The sequence below is a fragment of the Chlorocebus sabaeus genome, chromosome 20, assembly GCF_047675955.1.
Source record: "Chlorocebus sabaeus isolate Y175 chromosome 20, mChlSab1.0.hap1, whole genome shotgun sequence".
Lineage (NCBI taxonomy): Eukaryota > Metazoa > Chordata > Mammalia > Primates > Cercopithecidae > Chlorocebus > Chlorocebus sabaeus.
In genome coordinates this window covers 13,543,841-13,565,956 of record NC_132923.1, presented here as the reverse complement: position 1 = coordinate 13,565,956, position 22,116 = coordinate 13,543,841, and the positions used below count along the sequence as shown (strand labels likewise).

Genomic DNA, 22,116 nt, shown 5'->3' with positions numbered 1-22,116 from the left:
ATAAGCACGTGCCACCACACCCAGCTAACTTTTTTTTTTTTTTTTTTTTTTTTTTTTTTTTTGAGATAGTCTTTCTCCGTCACCCAGGCTAGAGTGCAGTGGTGCGATCTCGACTCACTGCAAGCTCCACCTCCCGGGTTCACGCCATTCTCCTGCCTCAGCCTACCCAGTAGCTGGGACTACAGGCACCCACCACCACGCCCGGCTAATTTTTTGTATTTTTAGTAGAGACAGGTTTCACTGTGTTACCCAGGATGGTCTTGATCTCCTGACCTTGTGATCCGCCCACCTCGGCCTCCCAAAGGGCTGGGATTACAGGCGTGAGCCACCACGCCCCGCTAACTTTTGTATTTTTAATGGAGACAGGGTTTCCCCATGTTGGCCAGGCTGGTCTCGAACTCCCGACTTTGAGTGATCCACTCACCTCTGCCTCCCAAAGTGCTGGGATTACAGGCATTAGCCACCACACACAGCTAGGCTGACAACATTCTTTATTTAAATGTGTTAACATTTTCAATTAGGTTATAGCCAAGTCCTGCTGGCAGGGAGTCGTTTCTTCCCTTTAAGTTTACTTTGCCTACTCTCCACTGATACCTTATTTGCTAAAATAGAAATCTTGTACTCTTAAGAGTGAAAGCTTATACCATCAGCCCTCCGTATCCATGGGTTTGGCATCCATGGATTCAACCAACTGTGGATGGAAAATGTAGTTAAGCCTATGATGGTTGCATTTGTACTGAACATGTATAGACATTCTCCTCTTAACATTTATTTCCTAAACAATACAGTATAATAACTACTCGCATAGTATTTACACTGCAGTAGGTATCACAAGTAATCTAGATATGATTTAAAACACACTGGAGGATGTGCCTAGGTTATATGCAAATGTGCCATTTTATATAAGAGATTTGAGCATTTGTGAATTTTGATTATCTGTGGAGGGTCCTGGAACCAATCCCTTGAGAATACGCAGATGACTGTATGTATTTTCAAGTTCTGAGGGATGACTTCATCATTTTCCCCTGGGTGCCAGTGCCCTATCCCACCAACCACTTCTTTGTAGTCTCCTTTGCTGGGGTCATTTAATTTTAGAGTTCCTATGGGCTCAGTCCCAGGGGCGGGAAGGCTTCTACTCTCTTCTTGCTCACCACAGGCAGTCCCCACTTTTTTTTTTTTGAGATGAGTCTCGCTCTGTCGCCCAGGCTGGAGTGCAGTGGCAGGATCTCAGCTCACTGCAAGCTCCGCCTCCCAGGTTCACGCCATTCTCCTGGCTCAGCCTCCCGAGTAGCTGGGACTACAGGCGACCGCCACCTCGCCCAGCTAGTTTTTTGTATTTTTTTTAGTAGAGACGGGGTTTCACCGTGTTAGCCAGGATGGTCTCGATCTCCTGACCTCGTGATCCACCCGTCTCGGCCTCCCAAAGTGCTGGGATTACAGGCTTCAGCCACCACGCCCGGCCCCGGCAGTCCCGACTTTAATACTGTCTATATGCAGATGATTCCCATTTATATCTGCAGTCCAGACCTTCCTATCAAGCCCTGACTCAAAATCTCCATTCAATTATCACCACACGAACATCTAATAAGCACATCAAACTGGGGCAGCTAGAATTTCCGAGCCAATAGCCTCCAGGCTGAAGCAGCTGCCTCCCCTTACCTCAATGTTGTTTCAAATGGTTCCCTGCCATGATGTGAAAAAGGGCTGAGAAATGGTTTTTGGGAGCTCCCTAACTGGCTCTGACCTCAGCCTGCCTCCAATCCCAAACAGCTCTAGTGCATTATACACCATGCTATTTATCAATCTGTTTCTCCTCAGAAACATCCCATCCACCTGGAATGAATTTCTCCTTGCCTGGGAAAGGTCTATCCTTCCTTTAAGATTAAATGCAGGTAACACTTTTTTTCCCAGGAAGTTTTCCTGGACTTTTATTTTTTTGACAGGGTAGGTGGGGAACAGTTTCGCTCGTTGCCCAGGCTGGAATGCAATGACTTGATCTCAGCTCACTGCAACCTCCACCTCCCGGATTCAAGCGATTCTCCTGTCTCAGCCTCCTGAGTAGCTAGGATTACAGGCGCCCGCCACTGCACCTGGCTGATTTTTGGTATTTTTAGTAGAGACGGAGTTTCATCATGTTGCCCAGGCTGGTCTCGAACTCCTGACCTCAGGTGGTCTGCCCGCCTCAGCCTCCCAAAGTGCTGGGATTATAGGCGTGAGCCACTGCGCCTGGTCATTTTCCTGGACTTTCATGCCAGAATAGGTAACTTTCTTCCTGCTCTCAAAATATTTTGTTTCATTAACAGTCTCTTGTGTGTCAGTTGTGGCAGAACTGCCTTGCTTATCTTTGAATCCTTAGCTGCCACCAACAGAGAGCCTTTGTAGGTACCATAAAAATGTTAATGAGAATGATGGAAGAGAACAAGAGGGCCAGGCTCACTTCTTGCCTAGAATTTAGTAAAGTTCATGGTTACATAAGCCAGAGGGCACATCAAGAAAGGGGTGACTTAACAGAATCAATGTGGCAAAGAACATGGGGGAGAAAAAGGTTATTGGATTTGGTCTACTGAAAAGTCTTTAAACTCAGATTAAATGTGAAAATCAAGTTTGGAAGGACTGTGAATGAGAAAAAAATTGAAATACAAACTCCTTATGAGATGACTGTTTACAGACATCTGTAGGAACAGAACAAAATGGAACATTTACTGTCTCCATTTACTCATTTTAACTTTGTTTTGTATTATGTAAGACATCTATATTGTTCCAAATGAAAAACACATTAACACAGTATACTGAATCCAACTTCCCTCAATATCCCCTCCCTCACCAGTGTTATCAATTTCCATTAGTGTTTGGTTTACCCTTTTTTTTTTTTTTTTTGAGTTGGAGTCTCGCTCTATCGCCCAGGCTGGAATGCAATGGCGCGATCTCAGCTCACCGCAGCCTCCAACTCCCAGATTCAAGTGATTCTCCTGCCTCAGCCTCCTGAGTAGCTGGTTTACCCATTTTTTTTTTTTTTTTTTTTTGAGGCGGAGTTTCGCTCTGTCGCCCAGGCTGGAGTGCAGTGGCCGGATCTCAGCTCACTGCAAGCTCCGCCTCCCGGGTTCACGCCATTCTCCTGCCTCAGCCTCCCGAGTAGCTGGGACTACAGGCGCCCGCCACCTCGCCCGGCTAGATTTTTGTATTTTTTAGTAGAGACGGGGTTTCACCGGGTTAGCCAGGATGGTCTTGATCTCCTGACCTCGTGATCCGCCCGTCTCGGCCTCCCAAAGTGCTGGGATTACAGGCTTGAGCCACCGCGCCCGGCCTGGTTTACCCATTTTTAAAAACGTTAGGTAAATACAAATATATATGCCACCCTTAGAGAAGGTAGCACACTATACACATTATTTTTCTTCACTTGGAGATCTCTCCACAGCAGTATGTAGAGATCATCCCCATTCCTTTTTACAGCTGCACAGTACTCTGTTGCATGAATTTATCAGTTTATTCAACCCGTCCCTTTACTGATGGAGATGTGAATTGTTTCCAATCTACTGCCATTATAACGGTGCTGCAATAAATTGCTTAGTGCATGTTACTTCATTTTTGCCAGACATCTCCAGGTACATCTGTTCTCACTTTAAAACAATAATCTGGCTGGGCGAGGTGACTTATGTCTGTAATCCCAGCCCTTTGGGAGGCTGAGGCAGGGGGATCGCTTGAACCCAGGAGTTCAAAACCAGTCTGGGCAACATGGCAAAACCTCACCTCTACAAAAAATACAAAAATTAGCTGGGTGTGATGGCATACACCTGTGATCCCAGCTACTTGGGAGGCTTTGGTGGGAGAATCACCTGAGCCTGGGAGGTTGGGGGCGCAGTGAGCTGTGATCATGCCACCGCACTCCAGCCTAGGCAACAGAGCAAGACCATGTCTCCAAAAAAAGAAAAAAAGAAAAAAACACGATGATCCTACGCTATAGATATTGGGTCCCCCTATCTTCCAAACTAGAAGATAAGCTCTATGTAAGGAAACAATTACTCTAGTGCACAGCAGAGCTCAGCAACTGCAACAGCACATTACAGAACAAGCCTTTAAAATGTGGAGTGAGCACCCTTGCTCCTACTCCTACCTTACCATTCTTTTCATGATACTCTGACATCTCTTCTTAAAGAAAAAAAGTTACTGTTGTCAAAGAAAACACCACAAATAAACAAGCAGTTTAGTTTTATTTTCTCTCTGCATTTGCAAAATACTCAGGACCAACATAAAAAAGAAATACCTCCTGTGGAAAAAGTTACATTAAAAAGGGGAATGGGGTGGGGGTGCTGCAAGGGATTAGTACCTTAGCCCCAAGAAGCTACAGCATCTCTGATTGGTCCAAGGAATAGAAAATATATTGGGAAGATGTAACAGGAGGAAGGAAAAATGTGAATTTACTGAGGGAGAGGGCCTCGAAGCGGGCCTCGAGGGGGAACTGGTGGCCGGGGAGTGGGTCTGGGTGGAGGGAGAGGCCCCCGCTGGTAGCCATAGGGTGGGGGTCGTGGAGGGCCAGTGTATCCATGCGGGGGCATCAGTGGAGGAGGTCCACGCATACCATGCGGAGGCATAGGACCTGGGTGACCTGCAAGGAGTAAAAGAAAAGTTAGTAAGGGCACGGGACAAGGGATGTGCCTACAGGAAGCTGTAAGAACATGATAGGTGCAGATGAGGGAGGTGGCTAGAGATGACTTACCCATGGGAGATCCGAATGGAGGCCCTCGGGGGGGCATGCCCATTGGAGGAGGTCCAGGATGAGGCATTCCAGGTGGTGGTCGGGGTGGTGGCTGCCCCCCAGAGCCTGGGGGTCCAGCATGGGGATGTCCTAAGCCATGAGGGCCATGGTGTGCCAGTTGCATCTGAGACATCCCTATGAGAATAAAAGAGACACAAGAAGAAAAGAGACAAAGAGAAGAAGGCAAAGAAAATAGAGAAAAGAAGAGAACAAAATTAGAAAGAAAGTGACATCAGAAAGAGAACTATACAGAAAAAAGGGTATAGAAAATAAGGCTGGCTGGGCACAGTGGCTCATGCCAATAATCCCAGCACTTCGGGAGGCCTAGGTGGATCACTTGAGCCCAGGAGTTCAAGACCAGCCTGGGCAACATAGTGAGAACCCATCTCTATCAAAAAATACTTTTAATTAGCCAGGCATGGTGGTGCGTGCCTGTAGTCCCAGGTACTCAGGAGGCTGAGATGGGAGGATCACTTGGGCCTGGGACATCAAGGCTACAATGAACCAAAACTACACTACTGCACTCCAGCCTGGGTGAAAGGGTGAGACCCCATCACCAAAAAAAAAAACACAAAAAAATAAAAAAGAAGGGTGGTAAAAAGTGCTCCCTATCCTTGACCCTATTCCAACAGCACAACCAACCAATTACTCAATCAACTCCTTACCCTCTTGCTTCTTCCATGATTTAGGTACTGTAATAGTAATGCTGAAGTATGTAACAAGTGGAGTTGATAGGATTTGAGAAAGTAGCAGAGAATACACTGTCTAAGCAAAGATCTAGTTCTAAAGGATGAATGCTTCAGAAGGGTAAGATCATGGGAAGAAAGCATCCCAAGCAGAAAGATTACAGGTGTGTCAAACAGCACAGTATATTCCAGGAAATGCCAGTTAACTCAGTAATCAGGAGCAAAATGCAGTTATAGAAATGAGGGGCAGGGGCCAGCTCATAAAGAGCTGTGAATGCTATGGTAATGAGTTTGAGTTTTACTCTGTACGTAAAAGGGAGCAACAGAGGAATTCTGAGCAAGTGTGTGCACATCTGTGTTTTAAAAAACCTACTCTGTGAAAGTAGATCGAAGTTAGGGAAAACTGGAGTCAAAGTGGCAGGAGATTACTACAATAAATTAACTGTTAAATAATGAGGGAATGAGAGACTGAACTAGGGCACTGGCCATGGGGAGAGATGCCACCGATATTAAATAAGACTTGGTATTAAGAGTGGGGTAATAGGGAGTAGTCAAACATCACTCTCAGATTCATGAATTAAGCACCTGAAAAAAAAGACTGCTAGAGAAAGAATGAGTTTGAAGGAGAGGGACAGAAAAATGACGCTATCTATTAAGCAGCAGCATTAAAGTATTAAGGATCCGGAATGTCAACAGCTATGGACTAGAGATACAGATCTAGGAGGCATCAGTATATACCCAATTAAAACTATAGATATATGCAGAAAAGAGAAACAAGCACAAAAATCTAGGCACAAGTAGACACAAGTCTATCATGGTAGCTGAGATTAAGGAGTCAAGAGAGAGGGGTGGAGGATCTAGAAAAGCAAAAGCAAAAAGAGACAAGAATTTCAAACAGGAGGACACGACTAGTTTCCAGTACATCAGAGGTCAAACTAGATAAGGAGCAGAAGTGTCCCTGAGATTTGGCAATTAGGTCACCACTTTGAGATGGAGTCAGAGAAGAGAAGGGAACTAAAGGTTAAAGAAATAAAAACCAGCAAGTATAGTCTTCTTGTCAGAAAAACTTAAGAAATGGATTCAGGGAGGTAGATGTTAGAGAGTATTTTGTATGTTTTTATAATAGAATGTCTGAAGGAAAGGAAACTCTGAAACTGTTACTGTTGAGGAACAAAGGGCAGCAGGGTGAGAGGTAACAGAGATGCTCTACCAAGCTCTTCCCTCCCAACAAAGCACACCTACCTGGATGGGGCATCCCACCTGGTGGGAATGGGTGAGGATGTGAGTGTCCATGACCAGGATGTCCTGCCCCTGGGGTTCCTGCCGATGGGGGGCCATGTCCTGCAGCTCCAGGAGGCATAGGTGGTGGGGGCATGGCTGGGGGTATCCCAGGTGGGAGGGCTCCAGGAGGTGGCACTGGGGGTGGGAAGGAGCCAGGAGGAGGCATGCCTATATAGGAAATGGAAAAAGTAAAAGTTTATGGTAGTGAGGAGAAAATGTCTTTAAAGAGCCTGTCCTGATCTGGCCTCTCCAGGCAGGGTGAGCTCTTTCCCCCTCCTCCCAGTGCTCTAAAATCAAAAGCAATGTTAGAAAAGTCAACCAACTTCACCCTCCTAAAGAAACCCAACAATCTTCTCCACCACTACCATCACTCCTCAGTCCTCTTCCCATCACTCACTGACTCCATGTCCCATCCCCCTTTCAGGCTTTTTTTTTCTTCCTCCTGACTCTCTCTCCCAACCTTAAGACAAACAAATTTTAACCAAAAGCTTTACCTGGTGGAGGAAGCCCAGACCCCAATGATGATACCACAGGATTGGGGGCAGAGGGTGGAGGAGGTGCATCTGCAAACAGCTGATGAGGGCGGTCAGCCTGGGAGAGTGGGTTCTGAGCTGCCAGAAGTCGTTCGGCTGCTGAGCCATGGCGCTCACCCTTGGAGTCCTTCTTGAAGGCATAAGATACGGTGATAGGGCGGTTACAGAGGTACTGCCCATTCATGGCTTCAATTGCTGCATCCGAAGCATCAAATGAAGCAAAATTAATAAAGGCATAACCTTTGGAGTTGCCTGTGTCAGGGTCCCGCATAATCTTGGGGGTTTGTAAGATGACCCCAAAGGCGCTGAAAGTATCATAAAGCAACTTCTCATCAATCTCAGGGTCCAGGTTCCCAATGAAAATGTTGGCCCCTACATCCAGGTTTTTGTTGTGGGCTGATGCCTTGTTCACCCGTATTGGCTTCCCATAGAGTTTGATCATGTTCATGATCTTAATGGCATAGTCAGCATCTTCCTCACTCAAGAATTCCACAAAGCCATAGCCTGGAGAAGTGGAGAAGAGGAGGTTAACAACATAAGAGATTGAAAATGGGGTAAAACTCATCTACCCTCTAATCACAAAGAACAAGAAAGAAACAACCTCACTTAAGAATGGTTCCAGAAAAAGAAATACTTTAGGTTGCTCATGTTATTCCAAAACAGTTGTGAATACTGCTGGGACCCTCCAGAAGCAATCTGCCCCTTGTCATATACTCACCTTGGTGCTGGCCAGTGACTCTATCCTTTGGCATGTGGGTGTTGACTACTGGTCCAGCCTGGAGAAACAGTTCCCACAGCAGTGGTTCACTAACCTTCTCATCCAGGCCCCCCACATACACCGTGGCATCTGAAGGGAGGGAGCAGAAAGTTAGAGCAAGGGTGAGAGTATAACAGGAGAGAAAGAGGTGATGGAAACATGAAGATGGAACCCAACTAGGGGAACTGGGGACGCGGGTAGGGGACAGGAGCAAAAAAAAAAGTTAAACCCTTAAACTTCTCTCTTCCCAGGACTTCGGGAATCCTCTGAAGTCTAATTTAGTATTCTCAGTGGATTTTTTTGGTTTTTTTGAGTGAGAACTCAGCAGGGGACTGGACGTAAGTATCACACCCACAGGCCTCAGGTCCTCAGCCAGCACCTGGCCACCCCGCCCCCAGGAGGCACGGGGCCGGTCTCGCGCCCTCTGGGGAAGGGATGAGTCCAGTCTCCCACCCCTGCAGAGGCACTTCTGGCTGTAGTAGGGGCCTCCTAGCCACGCTGAGTCCATTCCAGACTTTCCCCCTCCAGTTACCCTGGTTCCGCTCGGAGATCGGCCCGGCAGCCATGGCGATAGAGCTCCCGCCGTCTCCCAGCAGCGGTTCCGCCTTCTGACCGCAGCACGACTTCCACTTCCGGGGCGAAGGCGGACGTAGCGGTGGGCGGAGCCGCGGAAGAGGAGGTGCCTGGAAGCGGCTGCAGCCATCTTAGGAGCCTCCCAGATTTAACCCGGGTTGGGCGGTGGAGTCCTCTGCTCCCACGCTGAGGTGCCGCTGCTAGTGGTCTTAGCGAGGAGGGCGGAACGGAAACGCTCAGACCGTGTTAATGCACTGCTAGACTTGAAAGAATCACACTGCTCCCAAAAATGTAAATTCGAAAGCTAAAAGAACAAAAACTTCAGTTTTCATATATTTTGTAGCCAGTGATGATCTTTTGTCGTCCAGAGAAGGATGTGCTGAAGAGTCCCCCCAACCCGAGGACCTGGCTGCTTTCAGGCGCAGAGGGAACCTTCCATCTCGCCTGCAACCTTCTTGCAGATTTGGCCTCAACAGCCCTGATTTGGGCTGGAGGTATTTGGTTTTCCCTCAGGGGAGGAGACTGCGAAATGTCTGAGCTGGAGTGACGTCTGCGCTTATCTCGTCGTAATTGCATGGGGAGGGTGAGGACTGCTCCAAGGTGGTGTGTGACCACAGGTGAGGGGTGGAGGGGATCGGAGCTCAGAGACTTCAGTCTGGATCTCTAGAACAATCTGGCCCCATCTGCCTCTAAATGGGAGACACACACGAGAATCCTTTCCCCAAACTGCACTTGAATTCTGCAGAGTCTCACCAAATCCAGTTCCCCTATTTCCTTAGCAATAATATGGTAGATGCCTTCCTCTCTTGGGTCATACCCACCTTTTACCCACCACTTTCCTACCTAGGAGAATCCTTTATTCAAACACAAGAAACAATGCCAGCAACGTGTATAAATACTATGCTTTAATGAGCCCCTTAAATAGAAAATTCCGCTACAAAAATACAGAGGAGACAGGGTGTTTCCTGTATCCGCCTCATTCCCGTAGAAAACTATAAGGGAAGAAATAGAAGTTGGACTTAAAGCAGCAGCAAGGCGAGGTGAGAATGCGATCTCTAGGCCATCTTGTTGGGACTGATGAACAGCATCTCTGATCTCACGATTTAACATCTGGTTATCCAGAAGGGATGGAATTGGCCTAAAAAAACGATCAATTTCTGGATTGTTTTGTTTCTTAATCCTTCAAATGACAAGAAACAAAAATATCCGTAGGAACTAAGCAAGACAGGACAAGAGTTGGAGCAGTTAACACCACCATCTGCAGCAGAAACTCAGACCTTCTTAGTGAACTTAAGGGCTGGAGTGTGAAAGCTGAGGCTGCAAGTCCAGATACAAAAAAAAAAGGATTAGACAGAACCCTTCTCTACCCCAGATCCCCCTCTGCCCTGCCTTTGAGAATGCCCACAATTTCAGTGGGATTGAGAATGGTATGTGGATCTCTTTTCTTGGAGTGAACTTCAGGAGATATTCTTGGTGTCCATTTCCGTAATAGCTCCTGAAGATGGGATAGCTCATCCTGGAGGCCAGAGATTGTGGGAGCTGAGAGGCCCATCTGGGGAGGAGGCAAAGAGGAACAGAGAGGAATACTGTTGTAGCTCTGGCCCCCTGCCTCTCTGCTACTTCTGGTGTCTTTAATTCTGTTTCCCTTTCCAGCTGTGCCCTAAATTCCACTTAATCTAAGCCACAAGCACTTTCCCGCACCTCCTACACTCCCAAACCCTGTTTGATACCAAGAGGAGTAGAACTTCACTTCCCAGCCTCCCCAGCCTTCAGCTCCTTGCCTTTCCAGCTCCTGTTCATCTGGTTCAGCAGAGTCAAGTCCCTTCTCCCACTCCCAGTCTTATTTTGCCTTCTTACCTGGACCTCAGGCCTTCCCCTCAGGTAGCAGCGTCTCCAGAACCTGATCTGGGGTCCCAGATATCCAGGCAGCAGCAGCCCTGGAGGTAAAGGGCAAGCTCCCCAATGTGAGGGGAGACCCCATTCCTGGTCAGCCAGGCTTTCAGAGGAGATAGGAGGTCGAGGGAGCCAACGAGAAGAGACTGCCAGCAGGGAGGGACTGTCCCGCCAAGGACAGAGCTGATTCAGGGGGGTCAATGCTCCTCTAGAGAAGAGCCACACAGAACTGGGGGGTCCAGGAACCATGAAGCTTGGCTAAAGGGAAAAGGAAATCAACTGGCAACAGAGAGACCAGATAACCCTAGTTTCCCCAATCTGGATCGGGATAGGGTGTCCTGCCGCCATCCACTCACTGTACTGGTGACTAGAACTACAAGCCTTCCCATGAGAACTCTTCTACCCTCCTCATTAGGCTTCAACTAAGCCTCAGGACTGATTAAGGTTGATTTTAGGGCAACTTATGTGTGCATGAGACAGGAAGATGAGTAAACAGACTTGAGGAAGGACAAAAAGGGTGCCCCCTGTGCTATTCTAGGACTTTTGTCTTCCTAGGGACACCCAGGGACTATAAGTGACAGCTGCAGAAGAGTAGTGGAGTAGCTTTCCCTAAGGAACTCAAGACATTGTGTCTTTCACTTCTCACTGTCTAGTAGCATGAGCCTGTGGGAACGTCAAGGGAATTTAGGAAGTTTAGACACTTCACCTGCGGTCTAGGGAGCCAGGAATCTGGACAGTGTTCTGGGTCATAGCCAGGATTCTGGAATTGTAGTATCTGTGCATTGCTATAGCGTAAATCCCAGTCCCAGACAGACAGCTGCAGGTTAAAAGAGTCCCCAGCTGGGGGCTGGGAGTATCCTGGGGTGTAGACTTGTGTATAGGAGTTTAACTGGACAGAGGAAGCAAGAAAAAGGATGGTTACACGCAATCCTCCCACATCTAGAGACAAATCATGAGATTCTCACCTCTTATTCTAGGAAAGATATAGGGCAAAAGTCCTGTCCTGAAAATGAGACTAAATCTCTCCCTCCCCACCCACAGACCTCACTTCTCATAAAACAAATCAAGACCAAACTTCAGAGACTACATCTCAATGGAAAAAAAAAAAAAAAACAACACGAGTCAAAAATAGAAGTCACTGACCTGTCCGCTCTGCTTTCCGCGCTCCCAGGGGGTATTTCTCAGGAAGGTAAGGGTGTCAGGAACCCTGACGCTGTCATGAAGAGCAAGAAGGAAAAACTCAGAGAATTCAAAATCAGCTGGAAACTGCTGGAGGAGCTGCCAGACACAATCAAGGAAGAGGAGAAACACCGGAGCCTGAAAAGAGAGAAATTAAGAGGTTGGAAGGGATTATTGGGACCCGAAGAGGGGGGATGACGAGATGATATGGGAATAGGGGGCACTATGGAGGTTGGGGAATGAAAATCTGAATTGAGGGTAGCAGGGGCTTATGAGGCCTCACTCATCAGGATCTTCATCTCAGCCTAACCTCGGGGCCCTTCTGACTGGATTCACCTCCAGTGAATTATACAAAATAATTTTCTCATTCTCTTACTTCTTTAGTAATATCCCCCCGATGCCATCCCATATTGTTCTCACCTCTTCACTGGCCCCAGTTCCCCCAAGCCGAGTCAGGAAGGGATGTCCAGCTGCCACCCACTCTCGCTGCACTAGGGATTGGAAGCCAAACAGTGTTCGGGCTTCGGGGGCTGAAAGCAGCTGGACGAGTGAAGAGAGGAGGCCATTGAGATCACGATCACCGCGCTCTGGGTGATAAAGAGGAAGAAGGGACAAAGAAGAGGGGTCCAAGAAACTAGGGCAGAAGAGAATGAGAAGAGAAGTATGGCAATGAGAAGTGAGAGGCACAGCGGGGAAAGGTTTCGGGTAGGAAGGATTGAGAGAGCACATAGAAGTGAAGAAAAAACAAAGACCTTGAATGATTCACGTCCTAGACTCCACCCGGATAGAAATACCCAGTTTCACATGTAAGGGGCAGAATCACAATTCTCAAACCAGCTTCCACACTGCCCTTCCCACCCCAACCCCAGTCCCCATCCACCGATGGAAGGAAAGGAACAAAGGGGCTAAGACCATCCTAGTGTCAGGGACCACAAGGTGTGATGGGGAGGCAGAGATAGCACTGAAGGATGAGAGTAGAGCTCGCAGGTAGTTCCCAGGAACAGGAGAGGAAGAAGCCTTATGGGTCTCCCTCCCTGAATGCAATCTGGTCATGTGGGTAAAGAAAAGAGGCAAAGAATGGAATGGGCTTACCCAAGGAACTCACCTTGAAGTATTACAGAACGAACCCTGGATGTCACTAATACTGAAATGTCACTGGCCTTTCGAAGACAAGCCCTGGAGGAGCAGATGAGGAAGAGGGAGGAAAAATGATAAGCCTAGGGGAATGGAGTGATGGGTCATGGGATGGAATAAGGCCGACTCCAAATCCTACCCCTCTTTCTTCTAAAAAGCAGAAAATGGCAGTCTTCTTGGGAAGCTGAGGAGAAGAACTAAAGAAAGGCCATTTAGGAGCCCAAGTTAACAGAAGGTTGCAGAAGGTTGAATTATAAATGATGGCTAGAAGAAGCGAAGGAGTACCTGATATAGTCCAGCCATCGTGTTCCTTCCAGGGCTGAAAGCCATTTATCCTCAGCCACAGATGAATCTGATAGAGGGTAGAAAGATCAGAAGGGCAAAGAGATTAGAACTCAGGATTCAGGATTCAGGTTGATAGCCTGCTGGGTTAAGAATAGGAATGAAAAGTAATTGTAAATGGCCAGGATGGTTTTCTAAAATTAAACTGTGGTGATGGTTGTACAACATTGTAAATACAATAAAACTCACTGAATTGTATACTTCAGTGAAGGGTAAATTTTATGGTATGTACATTATGTCTCAATAAAGCTGTTTAAAAAAGAATAAATTGGGGTCAAGAAGACAGGAAATCAGTGAGTCTGTGGGAGAGGTGGGAGAGATGGGAGGTGAGTAGAAAACAGTCTCACTGGCCAGGCACGGTGACTCATGCCTATAATCCCAGCACTTTAGGAGGACGAGGTGGGTGGATCACCTGAGGAGTTCGAGACCAGCCTAGTCTAACACGGGGAACATGGTGAAACCTCGTCTCTACTAAAAATACAAAAATTGCCAGGCATGGTGGCAGGCGCCTATAATCCCAGTTACTAGAGAGGTTGAGGCAGGAGAACCTCTTGAACGTGGGAGTTGGAGGTTGCAGTGAGCCAAGATCGTGCCACTGCACTCCAGCCTGGGCGACAGAGGGAGACTTCCGTGTCATCTGCCTTTTTTTTTTTTTTTTTTTTTTTTTGAGACGGAGTCTCGCTCTGTCGCCCAGGCTGGAGTGCAGTGGCGCGATCTCCACTCACTGCAAGCTCCGCTGCCTCCCGGGTTCACGCCATTCTCCTGCCTCAGCCTCCCTAGAAGCTGGGACTACAGGTGCCCGCCACCACGCCCGGCTAATTTTTTTGTATTTTTAGTAGAGACGGGGTTTCACCATGTTCGCCAGGATGGTCTCGATCTCCTGACCTTGTGATCCGCCCACCTCGGCCTCCCAAAGTTCTGGGATTACAGGCGTGAGCCACCGCACCTGGCCTTTTTTTTTTTTAAACAAGTTTCACTCTTGTCGCCTAGGCTGGAATGCAATGGCACATTCTCAGTTCACCCACCTCCTGGGTTCAAGCGATTCTCTATGCCTCAGCCTCCCAAGTAGCCAGGATTACAGGCATCTGCCACCGCACCCAACCAATTTTTATTTTTTTTATTTTTTTTTATTTTTAGTAGAAACAGGGTTTCACCACGTTGGCCAGGTTGGTCTCAAACTCCTGACCTCAGGTGATCCACCTGCCTCGGCCTCCCATAGTGCTGAGATTACAGGTGTGAGCCACCATGCCCAGCCGAGACTCTGTCTCAAGAAAAAAAAAAAAAAAAAAAGAAAAGAAAAGAAAACAGGCTCATTGGACTAAAGAGCTACTCATCTACAGCAAGCAAAGGGTAAACCAGGTTAGGCTCAGCAGACCTAGGGGTGAGGGTGAGGGGTCAAAGGTTATTCTCACCAGGCAGGCAGAGGGCCCTCAGCCTCAGGTGGGCAAGTTGGACATCTGCAAGGCTGGGCAGCTCATCCATAGTGTCTACCAGGACAACATCTGAATGCCCAGCCTGGAGCATCGACTCCACTGCTCTGGAGGGGAGGGAGTCAGGAAATAAGAGAAGGAGTCTGCCCTGAGCACCTAACCCTTGATTCTTCTCATCAAGCCTCCCTCACCTGATATCCTCCTTGTTAGGGTCGCTGGCTGTATAGAAGCCTCCACAGCGGAGAAGATCACTGCCCCCAGGGTGATGCCAGGACAAGCGCTTCACATGGGGCAGAAGAGGGTCATTGTGGGAGAAACACCTAGCTGCACGCTACCCTTGCCCCCACACAGACCTCACAGAGGTTCCTCCCTCCACATTGTCCCTGGCCTCCCATGACCCTCTAATCCACAGCCATTACCCTAACCCTCACACTGACCGGTCCACGGCCCTGATGAAAGTGGCCAAATGCTCTCCTGACCTCACTGTCCAGAATTCGGTTAGGGACCCAGAAGTAACGGGGGAGGCTGTGAAATGAGAGTGGTATTACGGTTTGGCTCAGTGACTTCATTACAACGTAAAGCTGTTATTACAAGGAAGCTGCTTCGGAGGGACCATTCCAAGGGATTTCAGGTTTAGGGATCTAGGAGGTAAGGGAGATAGCTTTGTGGGTGTCTAGGAGGCTGGAGTTTGTGGGAAGTCCTAGCTTTAGAGGATCAAGGAACTAAGGGAAGATTGAGAGAGCAGCAGGGTTGGGGTGCATGGGGCATCACCTGGTGGCTACGTCAAACCTCTCGTTGACCGTGCTGACTCTCCAGCCTCTGGCTGCCTGCTGCTTCCGCTCAGTCTCCCAGTCTTCCGCTGTCTCCATGAGAGGAACTGGTGGTTTTCTGGAGCCAGAAGCCTGGCCTAGAACAGGAGTGAGACATAGAGGAGGAAGGAGAAAATCGGAGACAGCTTCTCAGCTCTTTGTCGTCAGCCATCCTCTGCTTTTTCAGATTTTTCCTTACCCTAAAGTACTCTCACTCACCAGCCTTGCTCAGGGTTATCCCCGAATACTGTTGGGCTGGATTGCTCTGAGCTCTGGCTTGGACAATGGCCATGGTCACCTGTGGAGGAGAGGACATTCCATCCTTTGGCTTAGGCTGAGTAAGTGAAAAGAAGGAAATGGAGCACATGTGTTGCTCCACTCTCTTTGCCAATAATAAAGAAGAACAGTGAAGAAAGTCCCTAGAGAAGGGGGCTTCCTCAGGTCATGGGGACTGGGTCGGGAGAACAAATCTGGAACCACAGAATCCTAGAATGATGATTCTGGGAGGAATCCTGGTTTTTCAGAGGAGGAAACTCGCCCAGAGTCACACTGCTGGTAATTAATAGAGTAAGGCTAGAGCACAGGCTCTTTACTCTCATCACACAATCATTTATCCCAGCCTTTTAGCCTTTCCTTGAGAGAAGCAGGGGGAATGATGAGAGGATCCCAGGGACTGGAGGAATCTCGGAAATTGTCAGTGAGAGGATCCCAAGGTTCTGAGATGAGGAGGAAGCCTCAGGTTAGGGGCCTCTTACCTGAAAAGCCTGAGGCTCTAGGCCTCCAGCCTCGAAACCAACTCTGAGTAGCCGGAAGTCTCGGCCATGAATCATAATCTCCTCAGGGATAAATTTAAGCAGGGACCCTGGACGGAGGAGCTGGACTCGGGACAAGCCGCTCACTGAAGTGAAGAGGTACAGAGCAGTGTAACCATGGACCAGGGTCCCTCCAGAAGGGACTCTTCCAGCCCATCCCACTCCATCCCTGCTGTTTTCTGAGAATATAGGAAGATGAGGAGGAGGGAGTTCCAACACCCCCAGTGAACCCCTTCACCAAACCCCCCCAACTTACCAGCCTCTAATCGCCCAATGTTGACCAGGGCAAAATCATATTCACTGCTTAAGGGAGTGTCCTAGAGGAAGCATGTGACTGGGTAGACATCGGAAATGGCCCTCATTTTCCTACTCTGGCAGCCCCAACCCCTAGGGTGCAACTACCCTAGAGAGAGTTTCCACAATTATCAATGACACATTCAAAAGACAGCCCTTAACCCATAATGTTTGTCTAAATCCTGCTAGACTCCCCTACCCATTTCCCACTAGCTGTCATTTCTGTTCCCCAACCATCTCACCTGATTCTGCTGCCATCCACAGGGCTGGAAGGTGACCCTAAAGTTGGTACAGATCAGGGTTCCAGACAATTCGGGTTCCAGCCCCTTCCTCACCCCTGGGGCCCATGCTAGGATCTGCTCCCCTAAAGGGGAAGAAGGGAAGCCCCGTTATGACTATTCCCAGTGTTGCCCACACTTGGATACACCCACCCCTCTGAGAAAGGGAGATCTAAATAGGGAAGATTAAAATCCTCCCCAAAGCCTACTACAATGTAAGCTTATGAAGAGGAAAGATGTGTGTGTGTGTGTGTGTGTATATATATATATTTAAATTTCTGTAACTAGAACAGAGCCTAGAACAGGGCCTGACACATAGCAGGCACTAACTATGTATTGAATAAGTAAATTTGAAAAGGGGTAACAGGGTCAAGGAAACAGAAGGAATGTCAAGGTCCAGCTGTCAGCCAGCTCTAGAGGCCGTTGGGGAGGACAGTGAGCCTCAGGCAGAAGTACTTTGAGCCAGGAGAGGAACACAGGGGTATCTTTGGTGAGGGCATGAAACGAGATTGGTGTAGGATGAAATTTGGAAGAGTCTTTGGAGAGTGCTAGGGCATTATTACCTGGGAGGCATCTGGAGGCCAGGCAACTGCTAGGCTGACGACTCCTGGGCTCCGGCATCCTGCTTTCCTGGACAGACTTTGGTCCAGAGAGTTGAGGGGGGTCTAGAGTTAACCCCTAGGCTCCCCAACTCCCCAAAGGTAGCTGCCTTTAGAGGCCTACACTCACACTCTCGGGGGAAACTGAGATCAGTGTCTGTGGGGAGCTCCAGACCTACCAGGGCTGGCAGACAGCAAAGGGAGGGGCTGGTTAATGGATAATGAGACAACGAACTTGAGACTACGAAAAAGACAGACCAGGCTCCATCAGCAGAAGCTGATAGGACAGACACACCCTCCTCCTCCTCTAGAACCTTTGCTTCCCCCTTTTATCTCCACCTCATCCCCATTCTCACCCTCTTGCCGACACCCCCCCAAATTCCTTCTCCTTACCCCCATCTCTGGCTCCTCCTTCTGGGGGGCAATGTTGAAACTCTGGCCCCGGCCCCCCCACCACATTTCTCTGGCTCCATCCGGGGACGGAGCAGTTAAGGGTGGGAAACCTCAAGGATGCTCACCCACCTCAGGGAGAGGCTGAGTCTTGTTGAGAAGAGGGCAGTTAGGGAGAGGGGTAGGGGGTTGGACACAAGGGAAAGGAGCATTTGAGGTGCACGGAGCAGAGTGTGGGGGTCCTTGGAAAGGTGTGTCCAGCCCAGCCTGAGAAGTCTCCTCGGAAACTTCAGTCGACTCTGGAGAGGGCGGGAGAGATGCCCAGCCCCTTAAAGGAGAATACACACAATTCTGGAAAAGTGGAGAGGAAACGGTGGAATCTGAGACGGACGGGTTGGGGAGAAATGGGGACTGAGAGAAAAATATCGACTCTCTTCTTTACCCCAATCCCAGACCCTGTTCTCTTCCTGTTCATGAGTACTGGGGACTGTTTGAGGGGAGCAGCTCTCTTGATTATGAAGCTGGAATCATTTGGGCTACCTCTCTGGAGTGTCTCAGTGATGACTTCCCTTGGAAGCTCAGTTCTTTTGTCTTCTCAAAGGGGTTTGGGGCAGGGAGAGGGGTAGGAATGTGAAAGTGGTTCAAGCCTCCTTGTCCCCTCTTCCAGAAGAAAATGAAAATTAGACCTGGGGGGAATTAGGTGGGGAAGCAGGGAAACTGGTTAAAGTGGTTTTGCATGTCTTTCTCTAGAGGGCATGACACAGACATCATGTGAAGAGTGCAGTGGAGAAGTATAAAAAGAGATGGAAATGTGTCCAAGATGCAGGCACAAGTACAAGTATGCTTGTGTGCAAGTCTTGTGGATGCGGGTGGGACAAAAAGGTCTTATCAGTTAATCTTGCCTGTCACGTAGATACACAACCAATTGGTGCCCATTCCCGTATGTGACTCCACCCCTCCAACCCAGACACCAGATCTCCAAATGAATGATTCATGTTCAGGGCTTTCACAGGTGAGGGCTGGAAACCTCTCTTCAGCTCAACAGTCCATCCCCCGTCCCTCCCATCTGCAACCCAAGAAGCAAAGATGGGTAAGAAAAGCTGGGAACAAGGAGAGAAGTCAAGGAGCTGCAGCTCCTTTAAAGGAGGGGGACTTGGGGACAGCAAAGCAAAATCTTTATTTAGACATGAAAAAGACAGAAAATAAAATACAAAATAAGAGTTAATGAGCTGCTGTTTTATTGCTTTTGAATCTACAGAGGGAGCAATCCTTAGGTGGGGGCACCAGTTTTCCAAAGTGACACTCAATTTTCCCCTCCCCCCAGTACACCACCCTTCTGGCCTCAGCTTTCAGTTTCCTGTCTTGGCTGCAACTGTGGAAATAGTGAAGATATTGTGAGACAGGAAGTCAGTCTGCAACAAAGAGGTATACACCTGCTAGGAAGGTGGCCCAGAAGCCTGATTCTAGAAGTCCTAAAGGCTACAGAGCACCACCACCCCACCTCCCCCCAATGCATTCCATGGGCCTCAACCTCTTGGGGAGAGAAAATACTTCCCAAAGTCTGTTGTAAAAAGAAAATAGGGGCTGGGCGCAGTGGCTCACGCCTGTAATCCCAAGCACTTTAGAAAGCCAAGGTAGGCAGATCACTTGAGGTCAGGAGTTCAGGACCACCTGGCCAACATGGTGAAACCCCATCTCTACTGAAAACACAAAAATTAGCCAGGTGTGGTGGCTCACACCTATAATCCCAGCTACTTGGGAGGCTGAGGCAGGAGAATCGCTTGAACCCAGGAAGCAGAGGTTGCAGTGAGCCAAGATCTCATGACTACACTCCAGCCTGGGCAACAGAGCAAGACTCCATCTCAAAAAAAAAGCATAGGAAGAGGTGTGTACCATAACTTTTAAATCCCATTATCCACTTTCCTTCTCACCACCATCCTTTATTCAACAGCCTCATTCTATTATTTAGCACTTTGAGGTGTGGAGACAGTGGAGGAACACGGAGGAAAAAATATCGGGCGAGGGAGTGTGGGGGCGGTGGCTCATGCCTGTAATCCTAGCACTTTGGAAGGCTGAGGTGGGTGGATCACCTGAGGTCAGGAATTCGAGACCAGCCTGACCAACATGGTGAATTCCAACTCTACTAAAAAAAAAAAAAAAAAGAAAGAAAGAAAGAAAAAAGAAAGGCCGGGCGCGGTGGCTCACGCCTGTAATCCCAGCACTTTGGGAGGCCGAGACGGGCGGATCACGAGGTCAGGAGATCGAGACCATCCTGGCTAAACCCCGTCTCTACTAAAAAAATACAAAAAACTAGCCAGGCGAGATGGCGGGCGCCTGTAGTCCCAGCTACTCGGGAGGCTGAGGCAGGAGAATGACGTGAACCCGGGAGGCGGAGCTTGCAGTGAGCTGAGATCTTGCCACTGCACTCGAGCCTGGGCGACAGAGCGAGACTCCGTCTCAAAAAAAAAAGAAAAAGAAAAAGAAAAAAACATTAGCCAGGCGTGCTGGTGGGTGCCTGTAATCCCAGCTACTTGGGAGGCTGAGGAGGCAGGAGAATCGCTTGAACCCAGGAGACAAAGGTTGCAGTGAGCCGGGATCGCGCCATTGCACCCCATCCTGGGCGACAAGATCGAAACTCCGTCTCAAATAATAAAAAAAAAAAGTGGGGGGTCGGGGGAAATTAGGAGAAAAAAATTGGGCGACTTGGATCAATACTTAACCAGGAATGGAGTGGGCAGGAGCTGAGGGTTAAGGCTGCCTGTCCCCATCCCACACACCCCCAGCAGAAGTACTAGATGAAGACCAGGGTGGAGAGGCAAGGGGCTATGTCAGATTTTTCCATTTTCAGAATCCTGGTCTGGCTGCAGGTTTGTGCCAGGAGTAAAGGCTGCTGGGAGGGGCAGCCGGAGGAGGGAGGTGGAGCTGAGTGACTCATAAGATGAGTCACAGATCCAGTTACAAGCACAGAAAGAGGCCAAGGTCCTTCCCACCCCCACTCCTCTTCACTGCTACCAGCCAGCTTCCGTTGCTCTTTTCTACTGCCCCTTACCCATTTGGCCAATGCAGGAGGTGGCACGGAGAAAGTCTACATGGGGACATCGTAATATTTTGTTACCCAACCAACGTATGGGGGCAAAATACCCTGTGATTTGCAGATGGGGTGTCTGCAAAGTAAAAAAGACAGAATGCCTGCATGACTCATCCAAATCTATAGTTGAAAGGCCTGGAGGGAAAGAAGGAAATTAGAAAAATCTGGCGTGCAGGTGATTCCAGGCCGGGAAGGGGCTTCTAATTCTGCCTTCTCACCTGTGGCTGTATGTCTGGGGCACTGACTCATTGGAGAAGGAAGACACAGAGGCCGGGCACGGTGGCTCATGCCTGTAATCCCAGCACTTTGGGAGGCCAAGGCTGGCGGATCACCTGAAATCAGGAGTTCAAGACCAGCCTAGTCAATATGGTGAAACCCCGTCTCTACTAAAATACAAAAATTAGCCGTGCATGATTGCGGGTACCTGTAATCCCAGCTACTTGGGAGGCTGAGATGGGAGAATCGCTTGAACCCAGGAGACGGTGGTTGGAGTGAGCCGAGATCGCACCACTGCACTCCAGCCTAGGCAGCTGAGGGAGACTCTGTCTCAAAAAAAAAAAAAAAAGAAAAAGAAAAAAAAAAAGAAAGAAGACTCAGAGTCCAGAGGTGTCTGAGTAATTCAGAGACAATCATCTCTGAAATATTCTTTACTGAGGGGGAAAAAAAAAAAAGTGACTGGAACCTTGGACACGTGGCTAAAAGGAGTAAGAATGGCAAAAGCTAGGTTCTCAGAACACATTCAAAACCAGCCTCCTTTTGGGCTCAGTAACCCCCTGCAGATATACAACATGAAGTCACTGCTAATTCTTTTTTTTTTTTTTTTTGAGACGGAGTCTGGCTCAGTCGCCCAGGCTGGAGTGCAGTGGCGCGATCTCGGCTCACTGCAAGCTCCGCCTCCCGGGTTCACGCCATTCTCCTGCCTCAGCCTCCCGGGTAGCCGGGACTACAGGCGCCCGCCACCTCGCCCGGCTAATTTTTTGCATTTTTAGTAGAGACGGGGTTTCACCGTGTTAGCCAGGATGGTCTCGATCTCCTGACCTCGTGATCCGCCCGCCTCGGCCTCCCAAAGTGCTGGGATTACAGGCGTGAGCCACCGCGCCCGGCCAGTCACTGCTAATTCTTGTTTGTCTGTGGGCCTCAGTTTTGCTTGATAGAAAAAAAAAAAAAAAAAGCAAAGCTGAGCTAATAGACGCAAGGTACTTCCTTTCCATGGCCCTCTACAGCACTGAGTTTAACACCATCCCCACTCCTTAAAAAGACTGAATCTTTAAAAAAAATCTTTGGA

The 22,116-nt window shown here is 48.7% G+C and overlaps 2 protein-coding genes and 1 long non-coding RNA gene across 6 annotated transcripts; 1 reads left to right on the top strand and 2 right to left on the bottom strand.

Moving 5' to 3' along the window:
- Positions 1–4,189: 4,189 nt before the first annotated feature.
- On the bottom strand, positions 4,190–8,671 carry SF3B4 (splicing factor 3b subunit 4). The gene is made up of 6 exons (XM_008019222.3): positions 8,543–8,671; positions 7,972–8,100; positions 7,215–7,757; positions 6,682–6,888; positions 4,715–4,888; positions 4,190–4,603 (listed from the first exon to the last, which is right to left on the bottom strand). Exons 1-6 carry the CDS (start codon positions 8,574–8,576, stop codon positions 4,416–4,418), a joined length of 1,275 nt encoding a protein of 424 aa, XP_008017413.1. The 5' UTR covers positions 8,577–8,671; the 3' UTR covers positions 4,190–4,415.
- An 18-nt stretch (positions 8,672–8,689) lies between these two features.
- Positions 8,690–11,592, top strand: LOC103247174 (uncharacterized). Its single transcript, XR_502675.3, has 2 exons — positions 8,690–9,200; positions 11,518–11,592. It is a non-coding gene; the product is annotated as an uncharacterized lncRNA (long non-coding RNA).
- On the bottom strand, positions 9,472–18,059 carry MTMR11 (myotubularin related protein 11). Of its 4 annotated transcripts, none has more exons than XM_008019221.3 (17): positions 17,876–18,059; positions 17,318–17,393; positions 16,719–16,840; positions 16,439–16,499; positions 16,126–16,268; positions 15,590–15,668; positions 15,333–15,468; positions 14,999–15,086; positions 14,753–14,841; positions 14,544–14,668; positions 13,075–13,141; positions 12,761–12,831; positions 12,076–12,242; positions 11,620–11,793; positions 11,183–11,365; positions 10,441–10,734; positions 9,472–10,135 (listed from the first exon to the last, which is right to left on the bottom strand). In XM_008019221.3, the coding sequence occupies exons 2-17, from the start codon at positions 17,373–17,375 to the stop codon at positions 9,947–9,949; spliced, it is 2,046 nt and encodes a 681-aa protein (XP_008017412.3). In that variant the 5' UTR covers positions 17,376–17,393; positions 17,876–18,059; the 3' UTR covers positions 9,472–9,946. The 4 variants fall into 4 exon arrangements, with proteins under 4 accessions (XP_008017412.3, XP_008017410.3, XP_072864521.1 ...); XM_008019219.3 differs by having other exon boundaries at positions 17,747–18,044; XM_073008420.1 differs by lacking the exon at positions 17,876–18,059 and adding an exon at positions 17,747–17,788 and having other exon boundaries at positions 16,719–16,755.
- Positions 18,060–22,116: the final 4,057 nt, after the last annotated feature.

Excerpts from the sequence above, each read along its gene's own strand:
- SF3B4 (XM_008019222.3), bottom strand. The coding sequence starts at position 8,576 with ATGGCTGCCGGGCCGATCTCCGAGCGGAACCAGG. Across the intron at positions 8,101-8,542 it reads GATCTCCGAGCGGAACCAGG|ATGCCACGGTGTATGTGGGG; the intron begins GTAACTGGAGGG and ends CCCTCCCTTCAG. Across the intron at positions 4,604-4,714 it reads TCCATTCGGATCTCCCATGG|GTCACCCAGGTCCTATGCCT; the intron begins GTAAGTCATCTC and ends TACTCCTTGCAG.
- MTMR11 (XM_008019219.3), bottom strand. The coding sequence starts at position 17,812 with ATGTGGTGGGGGGGCCGGGGCCAGAGTTTCAACATTGCCCCCCAGAAG. Across the intron at positions 15,087-15,332 it reads AGGTTTGACGTAGCCACCAG|CCTCCCCCGTTACTTCTGGG; the intron begins GTGATGCCCCAT and ends CTCATTTCACAG. Across the intron at positions 11,794-12,075 it reads GAACTGGGGCCAGTGAAGAG|GCTCCGGTGTTTCTCCTCTT; the intron begins GTGAGAACAATA and ends CTCTCTTTTCAG.